Source organism: Colletotrichum fioriniae (genome assembly GCF_027942845.1).
Source record: "Colletotrichum fioriniae strain IMI 355084 chromosome Unknown scaffold_3, whole genome shotgun sequence".
In the NCBI taxonomy this organism is placed as follows: Eukaryota; Fungi; Ascomycota; class Sordariomycetes; order Glomerellales; family Glomerellaceae; genus Colletotrichum; species Colletotrichum fioriniae.
In genome coordinates, this window is record NW_027076839.1 from 3,664,484 (window position 1) to 3,687,112 (window position 22,629).

General features: G+C 52.4%; 7 protein-coding genes across 7 annotated transcripts; 3 read left to right on the forward strand and 4 right to left on the reverse strand.

Annotated features, from left to right (window-relative positions):
• Positions 1-1,544: 1,544 nt before the first annotated feature.
• Positions 1,545-2,330, forward strand: N0V96_003874 (uncharacterized protein; the record flags this gene model as incomplete). Its single annotated transcript, XM_053190464.2, has 1 exon — positions 1,545-2,330. One exon carries the CDS (start codon positions 1,545-1,547, stop codon positions 2,328-2,330), a length of 786 nt encoding a protein of 261 aa, XP_053051873.2.
• A 2,295-nt stretch (positions 2,331-4,625) lies between these two features.
• On the forward strand, positions 4,626-9,092 carry N0V96_003875 (uncharacterized protein; the record flags this gene model as incomplete). Its single annotated transcript, XM_065756962.1, has 2 exons — positions 4,626-4,629; positions 4,699-9,092. 2 exons carry the CDS (start codon positions 4,626-4,628, stop codon positions 9,090-9,092), a joined length of 4,398 nt encoding a protein of 1,465 aa, XP_065614729.1.
• Positions 9,093-9,425: 333 nt separating this feature from the next.
• On the reverse strand, positions 9,426-10,166 carry N0V96_003876 (uncharacterized protein; the record flags this gene model as incomplete). The annotated part of the gene is made up of 2 exons (XM_065756963.1): positions 9,426-9,952; positions 10,160-10,166. The coding sequence occupies 2 exons, from the start codon at positions 10,164-10,166 to the stop codon at positions 9,426-9,428; spliced, it is 534 nt and encodes a 177-aa protein (XP_065614730.1).
• Positions 10,167-12,039: 1,873 nt separating this feature from the next.
• Positions 12,040-12,511, reverse strand: N0V96_003877 (uncharacterized protein; the record flags this gene model as incomplete). The annotated part of the gene is made up of 4 exons (XM_065756964.1): positions 12,040-12,237; positions 12,307-12,315; positions 12,344-12,351; positions 12,505-12,511. The coding sequence occupies 4 exons, from the start codon at positions 12,509-12,511 to the stop codon at positions 12,040-12,042; spliced, it is 222 nt and encodes a 73-aa protein (XP_065614731.1).
• Positions 12,512-12,954: 443 nt separating this feature from the next.
• On the reverse strand, positions 12,955-13,406 carry N0V96_003878 (uncharacterized protein; the record flags this gene model as incomplete). Its single annotated transcript, XM_053190460.2, has 2 exons — positions 12,955-13,319; positions 13,403-13,406. The coding sequence occupies 2 exons, from the start codon at positions 13,404-13,406 to the stop codon at positions 12,955-12,957; spliced, it is 369 nt and encodes a 122-aa protein (XP_053051869.2).
• A 2,824-nt stretch (positions 13,407-16,230) lies between these two features.
• Positions 16,231-17,486, reverse strand: N0V96_003879 (uncharacterized protein; the record flags this gene model as incomplete). Its single annotated transcript, XM_065756965.1, has 2 exons — positions 16,231-17,295; positions 17,478-17,486. 2 exons carry the CDS (start codon positions 17,484-17,486, stop codon positions 16,231-16,233), a joined length of 1,074 nt encoding a protein of 357 aa, XP_065614732.1.
• A 3,486-nt stretch (positions 17,487-20,972) lies between these two features.
• NAP1 (histone chaperone) lies at positions 20,973-22,540 on the forward strand (the record flags this gene model as incomplete). Its single annotated transcript, XM_053190457.1, has 5 exons — positions 20,973-21,019; positions 21,134-21,213; positions 21,338-22,057; positions 22,114-22,433; positions 22,490-22,540. 5 exons carry the CDS (start codon positions 20,973-20,975, stop codon positions 22,538-22,540), a joined length of 1,218 nt encoding a protein of 405 aa, XP_053051866.1.
• Positions 22,541-22,629: the final 89 nt, after the last annotated feature.

Below are 22,629 nucleotides of genomic sequence, written 5' to 3' on the forward strand. Positions count from 1 at the left end.
AAAACGACTGGAAGTGTCACATAATCGGACGGCCAGTAATTGACTTTGTTCTCCTCACTCAACCACACCTCGACAACTCCGACACGCGAAACACGCCCTTCTCCGAGTCTGAAGTCTGAATCCTAGAGTCCGTCGGGCCTGCTCTGTGGGACGGACTCGGGTGCAAATACCTCACCTCGTTCCCTAGAGTTTCCTTCGCCAACTTGGGACGTCGCAGTTGTGCCATCCACCTTGCAATTACCGCCTCATGTTGATCTGGTCTCTGGCATAGCACGTCTTCGTCCCCTTCCACCACCAATGGCCTGGTCATGGCGGCATCTCCGTGACCGCTGCGCTTCTCCGCTAACATGAGGCGGTCATCACTGTGGCATTATCCATCGAGGACAATGAAGGAGGGACACTGTCCATGCATGCTTATGCGTGTGACAAGCCTGGTTCTCATCAAAAGTGATGTCCTAGTGTATTTCCCATAAGAATCGTACTCAATTGACATACACAACCATCTTACTGGGAAAAAAACAAGTTTTTAATTTCAATGTGCTTCGGCTTAGATGTCGGCTCCAGGTCCCACCATCCTTCCGAGTCGCTTGTTTGGTATAGTTGGTGAGCTCTGCACTACATTTTCTCCGTGGGTAAGGTGATCGATTGTATTAGCATAGGCTTTGCACTGTTGGGTGTCTGAGTCTCCCGAGTGTGACTTGACAACGGCTTTCTTGGCACCAAAAACAAATCAAAAAATCCAAAAAATCCCCCCAAAAAAACTAAAAAAAAAAACTCACAGAAATCGATTTACAGATGATCAGCGAAGCATGCAGGGCGGGTACACTCAACCTCGAGCAAACTTTTTGTGCCTATGACCGGGTGAAGCCAGCCCATGTGCTGCAGAAATGTCATTGATCAGGTGCCAAGATGCCAGATTGTGGGATTCCCGCGTGTGATCTGTCCAAGGTGGATCGGCCCTAGGGGCTTTCCGACGTGGAGACCCCTGCAGCTGCATCGTCGTATGTACCTCCACTCTGGCACGGCAGGGAGTTGGTTTCATGAGGTGGAGCGAGGGTAACCCCCCAAAAATGTGCCTCACTTCTTATCGGACGACCACTTCTTATCGTGGCTGACATAATACAAAATTTTCCATCACTCCCTGGGCCCATGTATCATCCCGCCTCACCTGCAACCACGAAACTTTGAAGCAGAGGGGAACGTGTTTCTGTACTGAGTCGCTCAACAAGTTACCCATTGAAGCCAGTCGCAATGCCTCACAAACATACCAGGAGGGAACAAGATCCCTCAGCGTAAGTTCTGATCGCCTGGGATGCCGTCGTGGCCTACACTAACCGGCTTCATGCAGATTTGATCTCCCCCCATCACAAATTGCGAGGCCGCTTCCCGTTCAGCTGCGAAGTCGAAAAGCTTTAGCCAATAATGCAAAAAACGCCAAGAACGTAAAGAACGGAAAGAGCCAAAAAACGGAGAACGATGGCGTCTCCAAGAAGAGAAAGGGTCGCAGCAATAATGACGATGCTCCGAGAGCTTTCAAGCGCATCATGTCGCTGGCGTCGGGCAGGAGACAACGATCTGGTCTAGATAACGGCGAGACGGTGGCACAAAGAAAGAAGGCAGCTAAGAAAGCTGCGGCAGCCGCGCAGAGCGAGACCAAGGTTGAGGACACTGCGAAGCCCGAGATGCCCACGATCCGGCCGGGCGAGAAGATGTCCGATTTCGCTGCCCGCGTCAACGCAGCTCTACCTCTGGCGAACCTTGTTAACAAGACTGAGAGGGGCGGCAAGGATCCTCTTGGTCTCAAAACAGTCAGGACGCGGAAGGAGAAGAAGATGCACAAGCTATACGACCAGTGGCGTGAGGAAGAGCGCAAGATTCAAGAGAAGAGAGAAGAGGAGCTCGAGGAAATCGCCGAACGCGAGCTAGACGAAGAGATCAACGGCGGTACCTTTGGCAACTTTGGACAGACCTCAAAGGCCTTCTACGAACCTGGACAGGACAAGAAGAAGGGTAAGAAGGGGAAGAAGAACAAGGGCGCAGACCGCGAAGAAGATCCTTGGGCAGTGCTCAAGAAGATGCGTGCCGAGGCCAAAGTAGGGCTACATGATGTCGCGCAGGCTCCGCCAGAGCTTCACAAGGCCGGCAGAGACAAGCTGTTGGTCCGTGGTGCGGCCGTTGACGTCTCTAACGTGCCAAAGTCCGCTGGTAGCCTGCGAAGACGTGAAGAGCTCCAGGAAACCAGAGAGGCATTCCTTGTGGCTTACAGGAAACAGCAGGAGGAAAAGTTGGCCAAGCTTGCCGCTGCGAAATCTCGAGATACCCAAAACTAGTAGTAATGAAAGCCTGTCCTTGAAGACGCGGGTGCAAAGCTCACCCAGAACCAGTCTGATTTAATTTTCTTCCTCATACCTCGTCTGCTTGAAATGGTGTTCGAGACGAGAAATCCAGCCCATAACCTCTGTCCCCCCTTGTCCCTTGTCCAAGAACTGATGGCCAAATTAAAGACTACGTCCTGCGAAACTAGTATTATGTCATGATCACGTGCCGTGATGGTCACGGTTGCACTTTTCGTCCACAGCCACCACAGCCACCTGGATGGTGCTGTAGTGTACCTAAGGTATCCCACCATGGCGGGCACGGCGGGGCTCCCGACGCGGCCAGACTCCAGCGGTTTCCTTCCCCTCCACTTTCCAGATCTCTGGCCGACTCAAACATAGCGGGGGAAAACCAACCAGAATCTGGAAGGATTTTTCGACCAACCGCATACGCCAACCCAGGGATCTTGGGTTCGATTTTCCATCGTCGACCTTCGCCGTCAATATTCGCATGGCTTTTTCTATGCGACTCTCGTTCAACTGAGAATGTCAACCCCCCAAAAGGAGGCACAATGTCCCGCGACCTCGAGCGACTGATAGAGTCAGTCATCACTGATATCTCATGTTATGGTGACTTGGGTGAGTGAATCTACCCTCCACGCTTCAGGAGAACGAGGACTCTCGACTTCTTATCCATCACCTCAAACTATCATTCTACTCATAGTTTGCGCAATTGCACTGAGACGGCTGGCATTCGACTATCCCCCCCACCAGCCGTGCGTTCAAAAAGAAAATTTGGGTAGAAAACCTTTCTAGCTGGCGCATCTCACTGACAAGCAGTCAATAGGATGCACTGTACTGCATGTACTCGATTCACTCGGCACTTTTTACAAGGACACCCGACCCAGGCGAGATGCACCAGCAGAACCTTCTCAGCCAACAGATGAGGAATCCAACCAGTTACTATGGTCCACAGCCTGGGACTGGCTGAGAGTGAGGAAGGACGTCTCTGTGGGACCGAATCGAAAGTGGAATCATGTACCTCTGGTTGACATCCTCGCCTTGCCGGATCCAGACTTTAAGGATGAAACAGCAGCTCCCAGTATCTCAGAAGGTGCCGCAGAAGAAGGTCCAAATGACTCCGAATCCAAAGACCTCGTCAAGTCAGCGCCCAAGACCCTGGGCCTTCGAAAGCGGCCTCGTATATACGTCTCTGAGGATCGCATGTGGGAATCCATTGCTGGACATGCGCCCGACTACCGAAGGGTCCCGAGACTGGAGTGGATGGCCTTGGTCGGTATCGCCTCTACTAAACAGCAGGGTATCTTGCAAGGCGATTTAGGTCGGCTTGTTGGCCAAGATAAACGCTCATTGCCCAAAAGAACAGATGCTTTAGCAGAGAAGGGGTATATTTCGAAACGAACGACGCTCGTCAGGGGAACCAAGACCAGCAAAATGTGGTTGACGCGCTTTGCACCAGCTCTCCCAATCGATCCCCTGAAAGCAACCGCAAGCCTGCACACGACTGTTGACATGTCCCGAAACGCCCTGGCGTGCGACTTAGAGCCTGTCTCGTGGCGTGGGAGGTGGAATGGGGAATCGGTCGACTACATTTCTCTGGCCCAAACGATCATGGCCATTGTGAAGGCCTTTGGGATCATCAGATATCATGACCTACGGTGCAAACTGGGCATTTTGGGTCTGAGATGGCAGATGAAAGTTGCAGCCAAGACATGTCGATTCTTCGTCCAGACTGGTGCCATCCAGTATGTTGGCGCCACTTTGTCTGGGAAACTTTTCAAGGACTGCCTCAAATTCGACCACGATCTTACGCACGAGGACTGGGCTGCCTATCTTGCTACGGGGAAACAGAAAAGCATTCAGTCTGATCACAGCCTCAATGGTGGAGATCTTGGATTTGATTCGGCAAGCAAAACCGCCAATATGGACACCCCAAGCCCAGAGACTGAACCTGGCCATGCTCTCAACAGAAGACGAACGAATCCACGCTCCAGCTGGATAGCCGACAAACCCCTAACCACGACAATCTTCGACAATATTTCTGCTGCAGGCTCCGCGGGTCTGTCGAATAAACAGTTAGGAGACTTGACTCTGGGGCCATCCTTTCGGCGGTATATATCCTCCATTTCCTCGACAGTCTCTCTCCCGACACAGCAGCCTGTGTATCTCAGGCACTTTCAGGTATCGAGTGAGATGCACCGAAAAGGCAAATCTCAGCAATATCGCTATTTTGCACTCAGCGCCCAGCAAAAAGTTGCCGCCCCCGCAGAAAAGAATCTCAGTGAACAGATGGGTGATGATCATTCTCTGTCTGACGGGGCCCGTGGAAAGACGCTGGCAAGCCACTTTACAAATCCCACAGTTACCCCTGACTTGTCTTATACTGCTAGTGGCTTAGCTGCTCTTTCTCGAGTTTCTGGCAAGGCACTCAATGCCATCACTAAGAGGAAGGCCGAAGCTTCGGACGCTCTGCGAGCCAGTGGGGCACAAGAAGCAGGAGGACTGCGTCAAGCAAAGCGAAGAAGACTTTTAGAGCAGACCGGCGAAGATTCTTCTGAAGAGGACGCGAGCTTTACAACAGGAACGTGCTCGGAGCTAGACTCCGCAACCCCCTCTGCAACGGCTACTAGACGCGGTACGAGGCGACGACCAGCTGAATCGGCAACAGCATCGAGTATCGTGACACTCAAAGTAGATCCGTCAGCGCTGTCCAGAATACTCTGCAGTCGCGATCCAGATCCTGAAGCCGGCGTGGTCCCGTATATCCCTCAGGCTCCTCCCGTCCATGGAACAGACGAGTCTACTATACATGCTGCTGTTGGCCAAGGGGGCAAGCTTCAGGAACCTTCGAATGTAGACGCAGCGCTACCAGATACGACAGCCGAGGGGGTCGAAGTCCCTGCCGCTCTGCCGACAGATGAGCAATCCATTGTTGTGGGCTCTCAACACTTGAATCAAGGTGTGGAGATGCCCAATGCCGGAGCAGTGGATGATATACTTGCCGACGACGTGCCTGTGAAGCGTGGAGGCCGTCGGAACAAGAAAGGGTCAGCAAAATCTTCTGCCCGTGGCCGTTCTAAGATTTTCAAATGCGACAAATGTGGAGGAACCTGGAAGAACGACGTTGGGATCAAATACCACCTCGAGAAATCGAAGACACCCTGCAACCCAAACTATGTGGCGCCCCTTATTGGGCCTCCCGAGAAGCTTTTCCCAGCTGCGAAACGATCGACTCTGGCGAAACGAGCAATCAACCCTCCACGACAGATCAAGCCTCGGCACTCGAGGTTATCTGCCCTCAATGACACTCTAGACGACGAGGGAAGCCAGGAGGACGTCTTTGGCTTGCATGAAAGAGAAGATGACGCTGTCACCGCGGATATACAATTCTTCGAGGCCACTTCTTCCAGGAGTAGAAGACTGCGTACCGATCGAGGAAAGGAATCTGGCGTAGTACAGGAGACAAGACAAGGCGCGAGAAGGGGCACTGGCAGTTATCGAAGTGCGTCAAAGTCATCAAGTACGCTGAAGCCGCCGGTATCCTCGACACAGCTGCCCATGAGCGGTCTCATTGATGATCCTGCCGGTGCTGTAAGAGACATGCCAACGAAACATGCCTCACTTCAGGTAGCAGTTGGGAAAGCAAGGGGAGAAGACACACCAAAGGCCAAGGGAACGCATGTCTCCCCGGAAAGCCGCAGGAAGACTCTCATAGACACTACTGGAATCGATCCACCGCAAATCTCGACGCCAACGAAAATGACTGACCGTTCGGGGCGACGAGGTTCGCACTCGGATCCAGCAAAGCGAAATTCGAACGGAAGTCCCAAGCGAGCAGGCTCAGGAGATGTGCTGGCACCAGTCATCGAATCCAGCCCCCTACCACATGCAGACGCACTGAAGGCCAGTCTAACTGACAGCAGTGCTCTTTCGAACACACAGACCATGGAACGGGCACTTCAGTACATCCTACATGCGAGTGGCGGTGTCTTCCCCGGAGGCCAGTCACTGTGGTACGCTACTATTGCTACATGGGAAACTCTGTTCTCGTCTGAAGAGGCGCCGGACCATCAAATGTACAAGAACGCATTGGCAAGGTTGGCGAAGAAGAAGCAAGTGGTTGTCAGTACGCATGCTTTCAAGAATCCTAAAGGCATGATGGCGAACTACCAATTGATACGGATTCCTGGAATCGAAGCGTCATCCCCGCCAGGTGCAGCCATGAAAGCGAACATTATGGCTCATCATCCAAGACTCTACATCCCGCCGGCCTTCAGGCCCAAGGCAGGAGTGCCTGAAGAGGACAAGCATGACGCTCAGCCTGTCTTCTCCAGCCGTAGGAAGACAGTCCAGGTGATGGAGGTTCTCGATGCTCCTTTTTATGCCAACAAAGCAGCTAATGAGAGGCCAAACACGCCCCCTGAGGGATCCCAGACACCAAGGAAACGCAGGAAACGAATGGTCACAAGGGAACAGATTGCCCACGCAGAAGACCAAGGTCCCGATGGAACACGCAAGAGAGACATCTTTCGATTCTTCATGACAGGACAAGTAGGACCAATCACTGGGCCCTCCGAATCTCGCGGTGATGGACGGAGCGGCTGTCCTCCGAATATTGTCTTTCTCAGTCCCAACACATATCTTGGACCGGAAATGCCAGAAGACATTCAACACACATCTCTTCCTAATGCCTCGGCCCCTGAACCAACTTATCCCATAGCCCCGCCAAAGTCTGACGTGGACCACGACGAGTTCAGCGTATCGTTCGCTCATGCCGACATTATCGACGGCAATAACGGCACCTGGCCGGCGCGTGAGAGCGCATTCTTCGAGACGGAGGATCGTAGCCTGACGATCAGTGGCTGGATGCCCGATTCGCGTTGGTTCCTCCGACAAAACTTGCCTCAAAATCTCTGTGAGATAACAAAGTGGCGAGGGGGGCCTGGAGACAAGTTGCCCACCAGCAGCCAATTCTACGAATTTTCCGACCAAGTCGATGCCTGTTTCGACTGGGAGTTGTCAACTGAGGGTATGAAGCTCCTTTTGGCGGGGTCAATCGCCCCGGATTGTATCTTTATCAACCACGGCGTCGATGACCTTCCGGGCGAATGGGAGAACCCCCAACTTGAATGGGACCCTGTGAACCAACTCAGTCAATCAGCCTTATTTAGCCTCCATATCGCTGAACAGGGAACGACTGCAACTGACCATCTCTGGGGCGGGGAGATTGGTCGCCAAAGAAAGCGCAAGCGACGACAGACCAAGCTCGGGACCGAGCCCAGGGAGCTCATGATCGGAATTGATCTGAAGACCAGGACGCTCATACCATTGCCTAGAGACATGGACCTAAGAGATGCGTCGAGACGGAACGCTGGGCTCGACGAGACGAATGAAACCATCTTGATAGCCGCGTTCGTCGTCACAAGAACACTTCTTGGTGGTGCCGACCGAATCATAGAATGGGGTCTCATGATGACCTTGTTCCCCGACATGGCCCTCAGCGCCATGAGACGGTTCTGGTCGAAAGCCCGAAAGGATCGTGGAACTTTCATCAGTCAGCTTTCTGAACGATTCCAGATTCAATTTATCTCAGCCTACGAGAACGAAGAATTCCCACCCATTGACTTCGATAATTATGTCGACTACGACTGGCCGCGCCTTATCAAGTGGACCGCTAGTCTGATTGAAGATTCGCAGGAGTTGCCTGCCAGCAAGACTGCTCTGGAACGGGGTTACTCCCTCGGCTCAGCCTGGACGGATGTCACCAACTGGCGCGACGAGTATTATAACTTTCAGATGTCTGTCTTTAACAGATTTGAGGCGGCCACTTCACGGCCCGCGACTTCCCTCGTGGATAACGATGGGGGAGCGTCGTCCAAAGACACCGAGGACCTAGCCATTGCCATGTCGTGGTTGCGTTCCCTTTGCTACACGCATCGCGATAAATATGCACCGCAAGATATCAGAAAGAAGATGGCGAGTATTGGGGGCGGAGACGAGGAGCGCATCCAATCACTTCTTGAGCAAGCGGTCGAGACTCTCCAAGGCCAAGGTGTCATCACAGACAGCAAGCTCAAAGCACTCGAGGGACGCCCTTACCGCCTCACCGAGACATTCTTGCCGCGATTCATTAAGTGGACTAATGAGGTCAAATACATCGACGCCGCCAAGTTCAAGCAACGACTTGATGTAAGCTTCCGACGGGGCGAGAAGATCCGGATTCCCTACGTCTTGAGGGATGGCGAGGTCATGGCCATGATGAATTTGCAGGCCTACGGAAGAGTTGCCGTCACCACGGTCGATGTCCCGAACATCCCTCTTGGATTCGACCCGGGCAACTACGAAAGTAGGAAATACCCCAAGTCGTACTACAACTTTGGTCTTGAGATCGAGGCCACAGAGAAGTACGTTTACAATGAAAATTTGGCGCTCCTAAAAAAAGCCAAGCATAGCAAGCCGCCGAGGGAAAATCATAACCGGGCGGTCCCATTGTGGTCAGATTTCTTTGGGGAGCTCAACCATGATCGTTGGGCACAAGTTCTTGGGGCGGTTGCGTTCGTTGTCGCAACTCGTGGACCCCTGGACGTCGCGTCCGTTTGTGCCGTGCTCAAACCATATCTACAAGAGTTTGAGGTGCAGATTGTGTTTGACTGGGGGAAAACATACGGTGTATTGAAGGGTATTACCCATGGAAAGAGTGTCACTGTGGATGAGTGGTGGTGGCTCGTCGTTGGACAGCAGCGAAATGCTCTGTGAACGACTCGTGAGGGAGGATATCAACAGGGCAATCATGGCGGCACACGCATGAGAGCAGTCGCTACTGAATAGAGGTTAAGGGTCCAACAAATACATTGGAGTAGTATTCCCATCCCGTTGTGAACACGGGCTTTTGGCTCAGTGGCCATTGTATCAATAAAACAAAGTCTAAAAGTATCCGGATGACGATATCATGGACATGGGCAAGTAACAACGCCTAAACAGCCTCAGCCAGACGCCAGCAACCGTGGAGTAAACAAATTCTCGCATTCCAGCGTTCATCCAAGGTGGTGGGGGCTGGATCCCCTCAAGCAAATTGTAGGGACATCATGACTAAAAGTCAAGCAAGACTTTAAGAATCATGGCCAGCAGAAGCACAACGAGAACGACAATAGCTCGATCAACCCAGAGCGGTACGCCTTCGTCATACGCACGGGTGGTAGGAGGAGCCTGGGGGCGCACACTAAGATTCGGGGCCGGAGGCAGCGAGACCGTCCGTGTAGGGGCGATAATACCTTGACCTGGATGCGCAGGAGGGTAAGATGCAGCCGTCGCTGGTGACTGTGATGTTGATGCTGAACTCGGGGCCGCCGCGACTGTCTCGGGTGCCGTACGGACAAAGCCCTCAGCCAGCTCGGCACTCTCTGCATCCACCGGTTCGGTTCTTGGTGTCGGAGGCACCGGTGTCACTGCTTCCGTAGATCCTCCTTCCGAGCCCTTAGACTCAGTCATCTCATCCTTGTATCCAAGCTTCAGCTCGGAGGGTATCTCGACTTCAGTCACTGAATCTGGCGAGTCGGAGTTGGCCTTTGCCGATTCTTCACATTCTTGGATGATTTCAATATTTGTCTTTGTGCAAGCTGGGCATTTGAATGAGTGTGATGCGATGGCATGACGCTTTCGTACAGAATCGCTTGTCTCGAGACCGCCCAGCTGGCCTCGGGGGTCCGTCTCCATAAAGCTACGCAACCTTTTATCTTGTTAGGAGGGAAACATGTCTAGTCGGGGCTGGGAAGGCAGAGAAAGGGAGTCCAAGGCTAAACATACGCGACGAGTGCCGTCCTCACGCCCCATGCGGGTTGCCACGTCTCTTCGTGGTGGCCGCTGATGCTGAGACAAATCTCCCGGTTGGTTTCGAAACGGCCGCTAGGTGTAAGGAACCGGAAACTCGGCGGACGAAGAGGGTATGTGGGCGGCAACACGATACGGCCATGGTAGATGCCTTCGCTGTAGGAGGAGTTGGGTGGCCCACGGAAAGTGAAGTGCCATTCGAATAAATCTGATTCTAGTGGAGTAGCTGTATAATCTGGTGAGGGAGAGCTGGAGAGTTCTTGGGCTTCGCGCACTGATTCGAGTCCGATTGATTAGCGAGCTTCTAGGTGGTCAGATGGATCAGGATCCAACGTTTGAGGGACGTCTTACGTATGCGCCGTATAGTCGGAGACTTTGAGTTGAACTTGGGAGTTGCCATGTCGCATGCACTGGCTGTTGTAGCTTTTGGTGATGTAATCGTCTGTTGATCGATAATCGACGAAAGTCGTCTTGTCTAGATACCCAGCTAACAGAAGAATTCTGGCCGGGGAGTGGTAGCTTTTTTTTGTGAACGAGTGAACGACTGAGTCGGTTTAGGTTGCACAAGGTTGCGTAGAAGAAAGAGTAGTCGATGTAGGCACAGAAAAACGGGCTGGTGTTCATCAAGCCCAGAAGTGTATGTATGTGTATGTGGCAGGTGGAGGGATAGGTGGCACTAACTATCTCATATCGCGACTGTCACTGGAGTCATGGGGAGGGGTGGATTCTTATCCGGCTGGGGGGCTAAATGGTGGAATCGACGACCACCCTGACGCCGCTAATTGAGTGCCCAGGGGTTTGAGCCTTTGTACTGAGGGTACTGCGGTAATGAGGCGCTGCAAGTTGGAACTCGGAAGTGTGAGGTGCTGCTAGCCAAGCACCCAATGGGAGGTTGGTGGGTCTTGAAGAAGTACCCATCCCTATGTGCCTGGCAGGTCCCGACAAAGGAGATACGTTCCGAATGGATGAAGCACGAGTCGCTCAGTGCTCTTACCTAAGGTACTTGAGGTAAGGTAGGTACGTAGTTTCTTGAGCCAAGACAGAAAGAGCGAGTTAGAATGCACTGTCTGCCATTGGTCCGACATTCCGGCACAAGCCGACTTACCTAAGCATCCAAGGACCTCTCAGATTGTCAGTCCCGTCAACGACGTTTCTTCCCATGGGATATTGTTGAACGGCCATCACTGTTCGACTTTCCCGATCCCTTTCCCAGCAAAGTTTAGAACGCCTAGAGGTCAAGGCGAATCCAAGGTATGCGAGCCCACTCGGCCGGACTGAATTGAGTTTCTGGCGGCCTGCTGACGAGTTACAACCTCCAGAAACCCTTCTTTCCCCTCGACAATCTTCCCGAACGACGCGCCTGGGGTATCGACTCTCGCCATGTATACCGGCCCCAAGCCCCCGACGCCTCACGTCCCTGGTGTGTACCGCTTCACGGCGACTGCTCTGGGCGCTGGCATGTGGTTCTTCGTATGTCCCTTGTCGAAGCCCTAATTGATACCGCGAGGCCGAGGAAGCTAATGTCAATCCGCGCCATCGACAGCTCATGTACCGCGCGAAGAAAGACGGTACAGTCCTTACAACTTTCGACGATACTGAATGCGTGAATGCTGACGGAGATGTGCAGGAGCCGTGCTGCTGGGCTGGAAGCACCCTTGGGATCATTAAACCGGAAGCTCTGGAGAGGCTTGGTCTAGTGAACAAGAAGTTTGAGGGATATGCAGAAGATGCGCAATATCGACAGATCATTCGGCGATCGCCAGTCCAAAAGTCAGGCAAAAATAGGCAGAGGAATCAACAATTAGCTACTCTATTATGGGTGCAAAACAATTACGGCAGGCACAACTATGCTTGGGTTCATTTCTGTCCGTCACTTCTACTGAGTGCTGGGCTTTTCGAAGAGGTAATGCGACACGCCCCAAGTGTCCCCGCCTTGGTAGGCGAACAGCTCGGAACATGCCAAGTAGAAGATTTGCCATCTGTTGAACCACACGCTGGCGTTCTGCTCCCCATACGTCTCGACCAAGTGCGGCCAGATCTCTTTCTTGTGTGCGAGCATCTTGCTCAGCCAGTGCTTGATGCTCGTGTTAGCTCGTCATACTGAGACTGAAGTACGGTAGAGAGGATATCGGCGGCAACTTACCTCGCACGTCTTGGAGTAGTGTTGTCCGTTAACCCACCACTGCTTCTGGACCTGAAGGTCCCGTTGAAAGAATAGGAACAGGTCAGTGGAAGGCATGGTGCCTCCTGTAAAGAAATATGTCGTCATCCAACCCTCCTCACTGAGATCCCCCGCGGTCAGCGTTTCTCAGTAATCAACAACAGTGCGGCAGTTACTCACTAATCATAGGGAGTAGTCTTATGGGCAAAAATGTGGACAAAAAGCTTGCCACCGGGCTTCAACGCCCTGCCCACCTTTGACATGAGGAGCTCATAATTTTTCATGTGCTCGAATAGCTTTTGTGACAATCAACCTCCATTTCATCGGACGCATCTAGCGGTCAGGGAGATACATACCTCGATAGAGACAACTCTGTCGAAAGATTCCCGCTCGAATTCGTAGTCAACAACGTTACCTGTGATGACCGTGAGGTTTGACAGCCCTTTCTCCTTGGCTTTTCCATCGATGTACTCCTTCTGGGTCCTGGAGTTGGAAAAGGCCGTAACCTTGGAGTTGGGGAGTACCTCGGCGAAATACAGCGCTCCTGATCCCCAACCACAGCTGCAAATATCAGTTAGGCCTTAAATCTGAAATATGATCTTACGACGCATCGAAAGGGCCGGGGGCGACTCACCCGAGATCTAAGATACTCATACCATCCTTGAGTTCGGCCTTTTCAACATACGTCTGTAACATGGCCACTTCCGCCTGTGCCAATGTCTCGCCTCCCTTGGGGTACAGGCAGCACGAGTACTTCATGCGGGGGCCAAGGCATGCGGCGAGGACGCCGGTGCCAACCTCGTAGTGCTGCTTGTTGGCCGCAGCGGTCTCGATTGCAATCGGCTGAGTGCGCAATTTCTCGATGAACGTCATCTTGCGCTCATAGTCGAGGCTGAGAGACGTGCTCGCGATGGAGTCGAGACGCTCCTGGAGCTGGCGCCGAATGCCCATCCTGATGACGGCGTGAGGCAGGTAGCCGCTGTCGAGGATCCAGTCTAGATGTTGCGTTAGAGATTTGTTGTCCATTCTCATGCTTGCTTCATAATGAGCTTGATGAGGCTTGGGTGTGAGGACGTACCCATGTTCATCTTCGCGGTAGAGGTGATTCGCAAACGTCTAGTGAAATGAGAGAGGCAGAAGCAAGGGATTGACCGTCTCTGTAGCCAGAGTCCCAACGCGCGAGGTTGTATTGTACTTTGAAACCAAAGCGATGTCCGAGCACCCACTTATGAGATCTAAAGCAATATAAGTCGTTGACTGATGTGAGGTCTTTAGGCTACTTCAACGGAGACTATTGGCACGAGAGCTGGGGCTTAGATGATAGCAGTCGAAGCTTGACCTGATTGATTGCAGCGACCTAGGGAAGCAGTTGAGAGCTAAGTACTGTGCTTGTGGCTGGGGTGGCAGGTCACTGGGCGTAACCGCGACCCCCGGCTACTCGGAGCCGGAGCGACCCGCCTGGGCTGGGTCGGCACCGGAATGCGGGTCAGTGGATCATCGATGACACGTTCATTTTACGGTCAGCTTAGCTTGATGCAGCACGATCCTGACATCCGAGCTAGAGACCGAGACCAAGAGGATGATATGTCACGCAGAAACTAGATTTTATTTACCATAATGAATTGATTGTTTCAATGGGTTAAGGCAATGCTTGCCATGCGCTAGGTGGAAATATGGGAGCGCGTCCTCTCAAGTCTCAAAGGCATCTCTCTAATCGTGTAGTCCTATAACTCCATGTGCTCTAAAATGATTTTATACTCCTTTCTTTGCTTCGGCTTCTTCAGAAAGTTTGCTTTGAAATGTCCCACGGCTCGGGCCAGCTTTTGGAAGAGGTATTTTTCCGATATCCATGCCGCGACCAAGTAAACGCCCCCTAGTAAAATCATGAAGAGCTCAAAATCCCAGCTTGTCTTGGTCAGCTGCATCAGACGCCTTACTGAATGCCCCGGGCCAATAATCATCCATAATGTGATTGAAATGGTTGCCACGATGGTTGCCATGAACGGCCCTTTTCAGTGTTAGTTTATTGGACAGATATTGCTGCAATCCGGCTTCACTTACAGTTCTTCAGCGCCTTTTCCCTGAAGGGAGGACCCGCGTTGAGTACTACGCCCGCCAAGATGTACTCGAAACAGGACACCAAGAACAGAACCGTATTTTCCGAGTTCTTGATATTCGACTTGTCATGGTTGACACGTGGGGGAACGTACCTTTTTATGTAGTTAGCGATGCGAAAAGAAGTGTGTGCGAGCGGGGAGCAAGGTAGGAAGCGCTGACCATGGCTGCTTTCTCACGGCGATATATACAGCAGTTTGCACGAAGATACAAATGACCATCTGGCCCAGCAATGGTATGAGCACCTTGCGCGAGACGAGGTCTGCGGTCGGTCGCTTTCGTGATAGGACAGGGTATGGCCCGGCCCAGCTCACTACAATTTCATGAGCGTTTCGATCAAAGGTTCTGGAATAGATATTGTGACTTACTGAAAATGGCAATAGGAAGAATCAATAGCAGATCTATGAACAGAAACTAAAGAGTGATCAGCCAGTGATGAAGCTTTTGGCGATCATATCAACTTACTTGAAAGTCGCCGAGATTGGAAGCTGTGGCGTAGAGAAAGCTGACAGACGTGAACTGGATGGCCGAGTACAAACTCATGTACTTGAAGCAACTGAAGCTCGTCACAAGTGCGGCACGGCCCTCGCTAAAGATACGTGTTATGGTGATACTCTGCTTCGCGGGTGGTGGCATCACTTACCGGATAACCTGGGGAACGCAACCGATGTCGAAGACGCGTGACGTGAACGGAGCTGCAACGGAAGCTTCCGCCTCTGAGAGGGAGATGCCAACATCTGCAGCCTTAAGAGCGCCGCAATCATTCGCACCGTCACCGCAAAAGCCACAGCAGTACCCGATCGCTTGCAGTTTCTCGACCAGTTCGTGTTTCTCATCTGGAGACATGCGCGCGAACACTCGACCACGGACCAGCATCTAAGATTGTGAGCAAAGGCAGCCAGGTAGCACGCTCGAGGCAAGAACATACTCTCTGCAACACCAATGGAGGCGCGAAGTCCACAATCCAGCGGAAAACCTCGCCGCTGACTGCTAGAGAGTAGTTGCGGATGTCATTGATGTTGTATGCCAACGATGCGTCGACGTCAGCTGGAGGTGGCAGTGGCTGTGCAACGAAGTTAGCTTTACATTGATGTCTTTAAAATTGGAATGAACTTGCCATAAGAGTCTGTTCGTTCAGCTGGAAACCTCCGTTATCAATGCTCTCCCACTGTAGCCGAGCCTTTGGGTCACCGGCGTTGCCTGCTCACTGTTAGAATCAATCAGATGCCTCACTTTTCGCCACTCACCTTCTATGAATCTCGGAACAAAGCAGTGTGCGGTCTTGTTGATCAAGTTGCATTCACGAGCAACACTAATAGCAGTCAAGATGTTGTCACCTGTCACCATCGTCGTACTGATGTTCGACTCAAGCAGCTCAGTCAGTACAGGTGCCGTGGTCGGCTTGAGCTTGTTCTCGAAGATGATGAAACCAGTGAATTCCAGTTGAGACTCGGCCTCGTGTCGCTTCATTTTCTGGGCTTTGACCCAGCTAAGTTTTGGAATATGGCGAGCTGCGCAGCCAATGACGCGATAACCTTTATGTGTATAGTAGGCAAGCTGATCATCATAGTCGACTGGGACTATGTGTCGAAGACGAGGGTCAAGGTCAGTGGTGCCTTTCCAGGTGCGCGGAAATCAGTTCGGTAGATATGGATCACTCACAGCTGTCTTCGCGACATATTTCCCGCATGCATTCAGGAGCACCTTTGACATATATGTCCCCACTTTGCTGTCCAAATTGTCGAACAATGACGCTTGCTCTGCGAAGCTGCGAAACGAATTCGAAGGATCTCAGTACTCCCAATTCAAGCAATTGCTGGCCAAGTGGGTTAGTCTAGCCTTGATCGTAAGGGGTCCGCAGCCTACTGATTGGTCTCCTTGTTGAGTGGTACCTCGCAACAGAGCATCCTGCTCAGCTGGAGGACGGGCAACTGACGGCGAAAGGCTGCCCTGATCTTGGTCGTCTGCCTCGTTGGGACTCTGTTTGCCTTCTTCGAAAGACCATCTTGTAAACTCAAACATTTTAAGGTCAAGTGGATCGCCCATCAGCTCGTCGTCCACAGACCTCAACGAGTGGCAAGTTGCCATGGTGTACAGGGCTGCCCTCAATTTTGACATCCGGGCTGAACCGCCGGCCTGCGCCTGTACGAATGATGATGGATCGGTAAGCACATCCGTAAACCTGCCTGTCACCGGTGATGCAACCCGAACACCGAGTATGTCCAATCCGTCCTCTGTCAGGGTGCCGGTCTTGTCAAAGCACATGATGTCAATCTTACCGCCTACGTTGACCCGCTGTGGACTGATGCAAAAGATTTGTTTCTTCTTCAGTCGACTAAGTGCGAAGTTGGTCCCAATGGTGAGTGTCGCGGGCAGCGCTGGCGGCACCACGATAGTGATAAGATCGAGAGCACGGACGATGATGAGGTGCCAGGCAAGGTGCAGCCGCAGGAAATTGAAGAGAGAGGCGATGAAACCAAGCATGGCTACGATAGCCATGACACTGATGTACCGGAAAGAGTCTCTGTAGAATTTGAAGCCGGATGGTTTGGGGAAGAGCATGGACCGTACAAGGGATCCCTTCGTGGTGCTGAATCCCGTTCTAACCACGAGTGCGAGGGCGACAGCGTCTCCATCGCGCTCTTCCTGCGGCCGCCGAGCACGAATGATCTTGGTACCACAGAAGAGAAAGTGTTTGCCAATCTCTGGCGACACGGTCGGTGCAGCCAAATCGAGGCTATGCATCGTCTCATCGGTGGCTGGTGTTTTCGACACAGGGACCGATTCACCTGAGAACGAGATGGGATTAAGATAAGTTCCACTCATGCGGAAGTAGGACTTGCGAATGAAACTCACCTGTCAACATGCTCTCATTAACGATGCAGTCGCCGCTCAAAAGCAAGCCGTCACTTGGGAATTGAGTGAGATTTGGGTCGCTGACCTCGTAAACGTCGCCAGGTACGAGCTCGCTCGACGATACAAATCGCCCTATGTCTGTCAGAATTTCGAACAAGCTTATGTGGCAGCTGGGTCCTTACAAAATCCATTTCGAAGGACACGCACATCGCACTCGAAGCGAGAAATCTCGCGGAGTCGTTTCATCGTCTGGTTCCATTAGCCTTCGGCTGTACCAAAAAAGCAAAATGTTGACTTCGACTTACCGCTTTGGTTTCAATGAGGGTGGTGGCGATACTTCCAAACGACATTAGGAAGATAGCCACGGCGTAGTAATAGTATTCGTCAAGAGACCACAAAATCAGGCTAGCGATTTGAAAGACGTAGAAAGGATGGAAAACCTGGAACGATTAGAATCTCGACCTCTCACTACGAACAATTTCTTACCTCATCTACCAGCAACTGCGGTGTTGACTTTTGCTCAATATCGATCAGGTTATTTCCAAATACAACTGCTCGCAATCCCTTCTCATCGCTGTCTATGCCGGCACGTACGGCGCGGGGATCGGTCCAATTCGGATCAACCCAGCCGTTGAATATGACAAACTTGTCCTTTTGCTGGTTGAAGTACAGGCGAACGTAACGATAGTTGAGCATACGTAATTCGGTGATTATTGGGTCGTAATCATCATCCACTCCGTAGCTCTTTCCAGTGGAGCCAAAGATGGTAGACATAGGTCTACCGTATCGCTTTTTGTCTACGTCCATCAGGGCAAACTCTCCCCATTGGTTCTGAACGACGTCAGCTCATGTTTAACAATAGGGGGGCAACGCATAGCTTACCTCGACAACGACCCAGTCGCACTCAGCTAATGGAGACGGCAGACCCAAAAGTTTTACATGCCATCTAGGAAACCACCTAAGAAGCAGCCAAGCGATGCCAGCAGTGCATAGGCAAAGTGCGACATAAGCCGAGAAGCCAAGTCGACTCGTCCGAAAGCCAGCAATGGCAATGGTAAGATCTTCATTCACCATGTATACCTTCTGGCTCAAACGATCTCCACCAAGGCTCTTATTGGTCATGCCACTGTCTTGGCGCAATAGACGGGCGTGAACAGACGATCTCGAGTGCGTTGACGACCGCCTGCGTTGGGACATGTAATCATCGATGGGATCACCGTTTTCGTAATCAGCGTAGCTTTCGTCCTCGTCACCAAATGCAAAATCTCCCACATCATCTGACGGGCTTTGGCGTTCATCTTCGAACGAAGTAGGAGAGGCTTCGGGTTCATCGTGATAGTATGCAAAACTCGTCGTAGAGTCAGCACGAGGTCGTCGATGGGAGAAGGCTGAAACGCTGGTAGGAAGGCTTTCGGCCATAGGACCAGAGAAGAGCTATAAACAGTATGATCTGAGTTAATCCGCAATTGAAGACGGGGCTTGGGTTTGTCTGACCTCGTCATGGGCCATCTCCACCTCCTCAAAGATGCTCGTTGAGCTCTGATTCGAGTTCAGGCGGTAGAGCGGCGCATGGCCATTCCTTGATGTAGAGGAGGCACGATGATGCCCATTCTCTCCTGGCGCAGGCATATCTGCGACTTCTTCAGGGCGATCTAGTCGCCGTAACGGTATCGAAGGTTCCAGCTCGAGAGACCAGAGGTTGAAGGCGTGGCTGAACTGCCGAAACGAGTGTCGAGTTGAGAGAAGCGGTATTGCGGATTCGGCGAGAACGGCACATAGCCTTGAGTCGAGACGCTTACTTGGGTTTCGGGAACTAGAAGAAGCAATTTAGGAAAAGCTCGAGGAAGCTGTGCTGTGGTGCGCTGCGATGCGATTTCGGAGTTGGGGGTCGGTCGGCAGGTCAAGAAAGTCAGCGCGGATGCCCGCACGGTCGGCTCAATCGTCCTCAAATCGGATGGGCGCTGGGAGTTGGATTTCTAACTCGAGCTCGCGAAGGAGCAAGGAAAAGCCAGGCACCCGTAGCTGTCTCGTTGAGCTACGCAGATTGTTTGTTGGCATATCGCATACTAAGCACTTCAAGAATAAAGCAACCTAAGCTACCTGGCACGGAAGAAGCATTACAGGTTGTCAGGGGTTGTGAGGCGACTTGAGTAAGGTAGGCAGGTTTCTCCGACCTTAGGTAAGGTAGCTAGCTAGGTATCTGTCATAGGTATCTGTACCTCTGAAAGGATGTGACGACAGTTCGCTTCATGAACCTTGCCTGCTTACCTAAGGAAAGGTAACACACGCTGCTCAAGAAGGTGGGCAACCGTATCGTGCTCTTTTTAGCGCCGCCGTCTTCCCCTCTCATCGTACACCTGAGCGGCACGGTAAGGTAGGTGGCTGGGCAATTGGGCCACCTGTTGCACTGATAGGAAACGAACTGCTGGAATTTGCGGAGGGCGGAATGGCGTATCAGGATGGGAGATGAGGGAGGGGAGTTTTGTCTCGTCGAAATCTTAGGTAAGCAGCCCTCGGCAAATGCCGACAGAGACCTCTGGGGGTAACCACCACAAATGTAGTATCAGCCAAAACCATGTAGACCTTGCCCAACTGGTGTTAACTGATATTGATGGGAACGATAGATGCAAGAAACTTTCTACTCCATTCCAATTTCCTGTTTCCAGGTATGGCACATACCTAGCTACATAGTGAGGAACTTGTCTGATATATGATGATGCGTTGGGTGCTGTCCAGGTTGCGCAGGACGGGAGGGAGCGCACTGACTGAGGTAGGCACCTAGCCCCAGTGGCCCCCGCTGCAATCCCCGCATTACCTCACTTGGCCAGCGTCGCCAGCCGCGTACGGGTATCGTAGAATCGATGCTTAGATTGCCTGGGTCAAATTTGCTGGAATGATAGGGTTTGACTGATATTGAGTGGTATCGCTCGCTGTTTGTCTCTTGGGCTGTGTGCAGTCGTGCAGCACAAGGAGGTATTCGGAGCCGCAGGGCAGTTTTTGAAGGTCGATGTTGATTACCTTACTTTGTTAAGAATGATTGATACCTTCTCAACACGTCTGACCAATGGAAGCTACCTATCTAAGAGAGCCCAGTCCAGTGATGCGGGACTGCCTAGGGGACTACCCGCCTTAATTGGGCTACCTTACCTTTCGGATAACAGTGCTGCACCGCCTGTCCTTACCGACCTACAAAACCTAGGTTACCTAAGATACCTTAGGTTTGTACCGAAAGGTAGGTATGGTGCCTTAGGTACCTACCTACCTATCTTGCCTCATGGGGTCCAATGGTATGGAACAGTCTGCCCCCCCCCCCTCCTCTCCTTGGCTCAGGTCGTCTTTTGTGGAAGTCGCCCGCAGTGGGATCCATTGGCAGCACGCTACCCGCTGTGCCCGCCTAACCATAGGAGAAGCCCAGGCGCCAACTTGCGGTACCCGCCCCAACGGAGAAAGCCTCTCTCCCAATTTTTTTTTTCCAATACCACACATTGCCTCCCCCCCCACCAAAATAAAGTCAACTGCGCATCTACAACTTCCCACGTTCGGCACCGTTCTCTGCCCTGCCAACTCCATCACCCGCAACCTCTCCCTCAGATCAGCCCGGGACATCTCTGTCCCACGCCTCTTGTGGTTTCACTCCATTATCGTACACGAACAATCAAAAGATTCGATCGCACATAATGGCTGAGCCGATCCGTAACAAGCGCCTCGATCCGGCCACCGCGCCGTAAGTCACAAATCTTGCGGCACTGTTCTACCCGGTGGCGAGGGGTCGCTTCCTTAGGCTTCCCTTGCCCCATTCCACGATCACCATGGCTGACATCTACTCCTGAGCATTCAGTACGCCGCAAAACACCCCCCTTCAAAATGCGCCCATTTCGTCGCATGCCCAGCAGCCTGGCGTTGCCAGCATTAAAGAGGGTATGTACTAAAACCCCCGCTGCAATATCCAACTCACGTCTTTCCTGCGCGCACTTTGGGCTTTCGCCCCAGGACATGCCCACCCCTCTATTGACCCGTTACTGACGTGCATCCAAATTTACAGAGGATCTCGACCGTGCCGCCGCCGCCTCCATCTTTGCCCAGAACCCCAAGCTCGTCCAGATGATCCAAGGAAGACTTGGTTCTCTCGTTGGCCGATCCTCCGGCTACATCGAGTCGCTGCCTCCCCAGGTGCGCCGCCGTGTTGCCGGCCTCAAAGGCATCCAGAAGGAACACTCTAAGCTGGAGGCCGAGTTTCAAGAGGAGGTTCTCCAACTTGAGAAGAAATACTTTGCCAAGTTCACTCCTCTTTACGAGAAGCGTGCCAAGGTTGTCAACGGTGCCTCTGAGCCTACAGAGGAGGAGATCAAGGCTGGCGAGGAGGACGATGAGGAGGACGACGAAGAGGTTGAGGAAGCTGAGAAGGCCGAGAAGGCTGCCGAATCCACTGAGCCGGTTTCTGGTATCCCCGAGTTCTGGTTGTCTGCCATGAAGAACCAGATTTCTCTCGCCGAGATGATTACCGATCGCGACGAGGCCGCTCTCAAGCACCTGATCGATATCCGCATGGAATACCTCGACAAGCCCGGCTTCCGCCTCATCTTCGAATTTGCTGACAACGATTTCTTCACCAACAAGACCATCACCAAGACGTACTTTTACCAAAGTGAAAGCGGCTATGGCGGTGACTTCATCTACGACCATGCCGAGGGCGACAAGATTGAGTGGAAGGAGGGCAAGGATTTGACCGTCAGAGTTGAGAGCAAGAAACAGAGGAACAAGAGTAAGCTCCGCACAAGTAACCGCCCATCACGATCCAGCTGCTAATCCCTCTTCCAGACACCAAGCAGACCCGAATTGTCAAGAAGACGGTGCCCACCGAATCTTTCTTCAACTTCTTCTCTCCTCCCCAGGCCCCGGCCGACGAGGATGATGACGCTGCTTCCGACATTGAGGAGCGCCTCGAGCTTGATTACCAGCTTGGTGAGGACATCAAGGAGAAGCTCATTCCCCGTGCCATTGACTGGTTCACCGGCGAGGCCTTGGCTTTTGAGGAGCTCGACGATGATGATCTGGAGGGCGACTTCGACGATGAAGACGACGAGGACGAGGATGATCTCAGTGAGGACCGCGACGAGGACGAGGAGTCCGAGGACGACGTAAGTGACGTGTAACTCGAGGATTCTGCGACGAAAGATGCTAATCTATACTTCAGGACGACACCGGCAAGCCTAAGCAGGAGGCGGCTGAATGCAAGCAGAGTTGAGCGACGACTGTCGGTCGACCGGATTGCTAGGTTCTTCACGTTCATGACAGACTACATTTGGGGAGTGGGTGATGGTCATGCTCTGATTC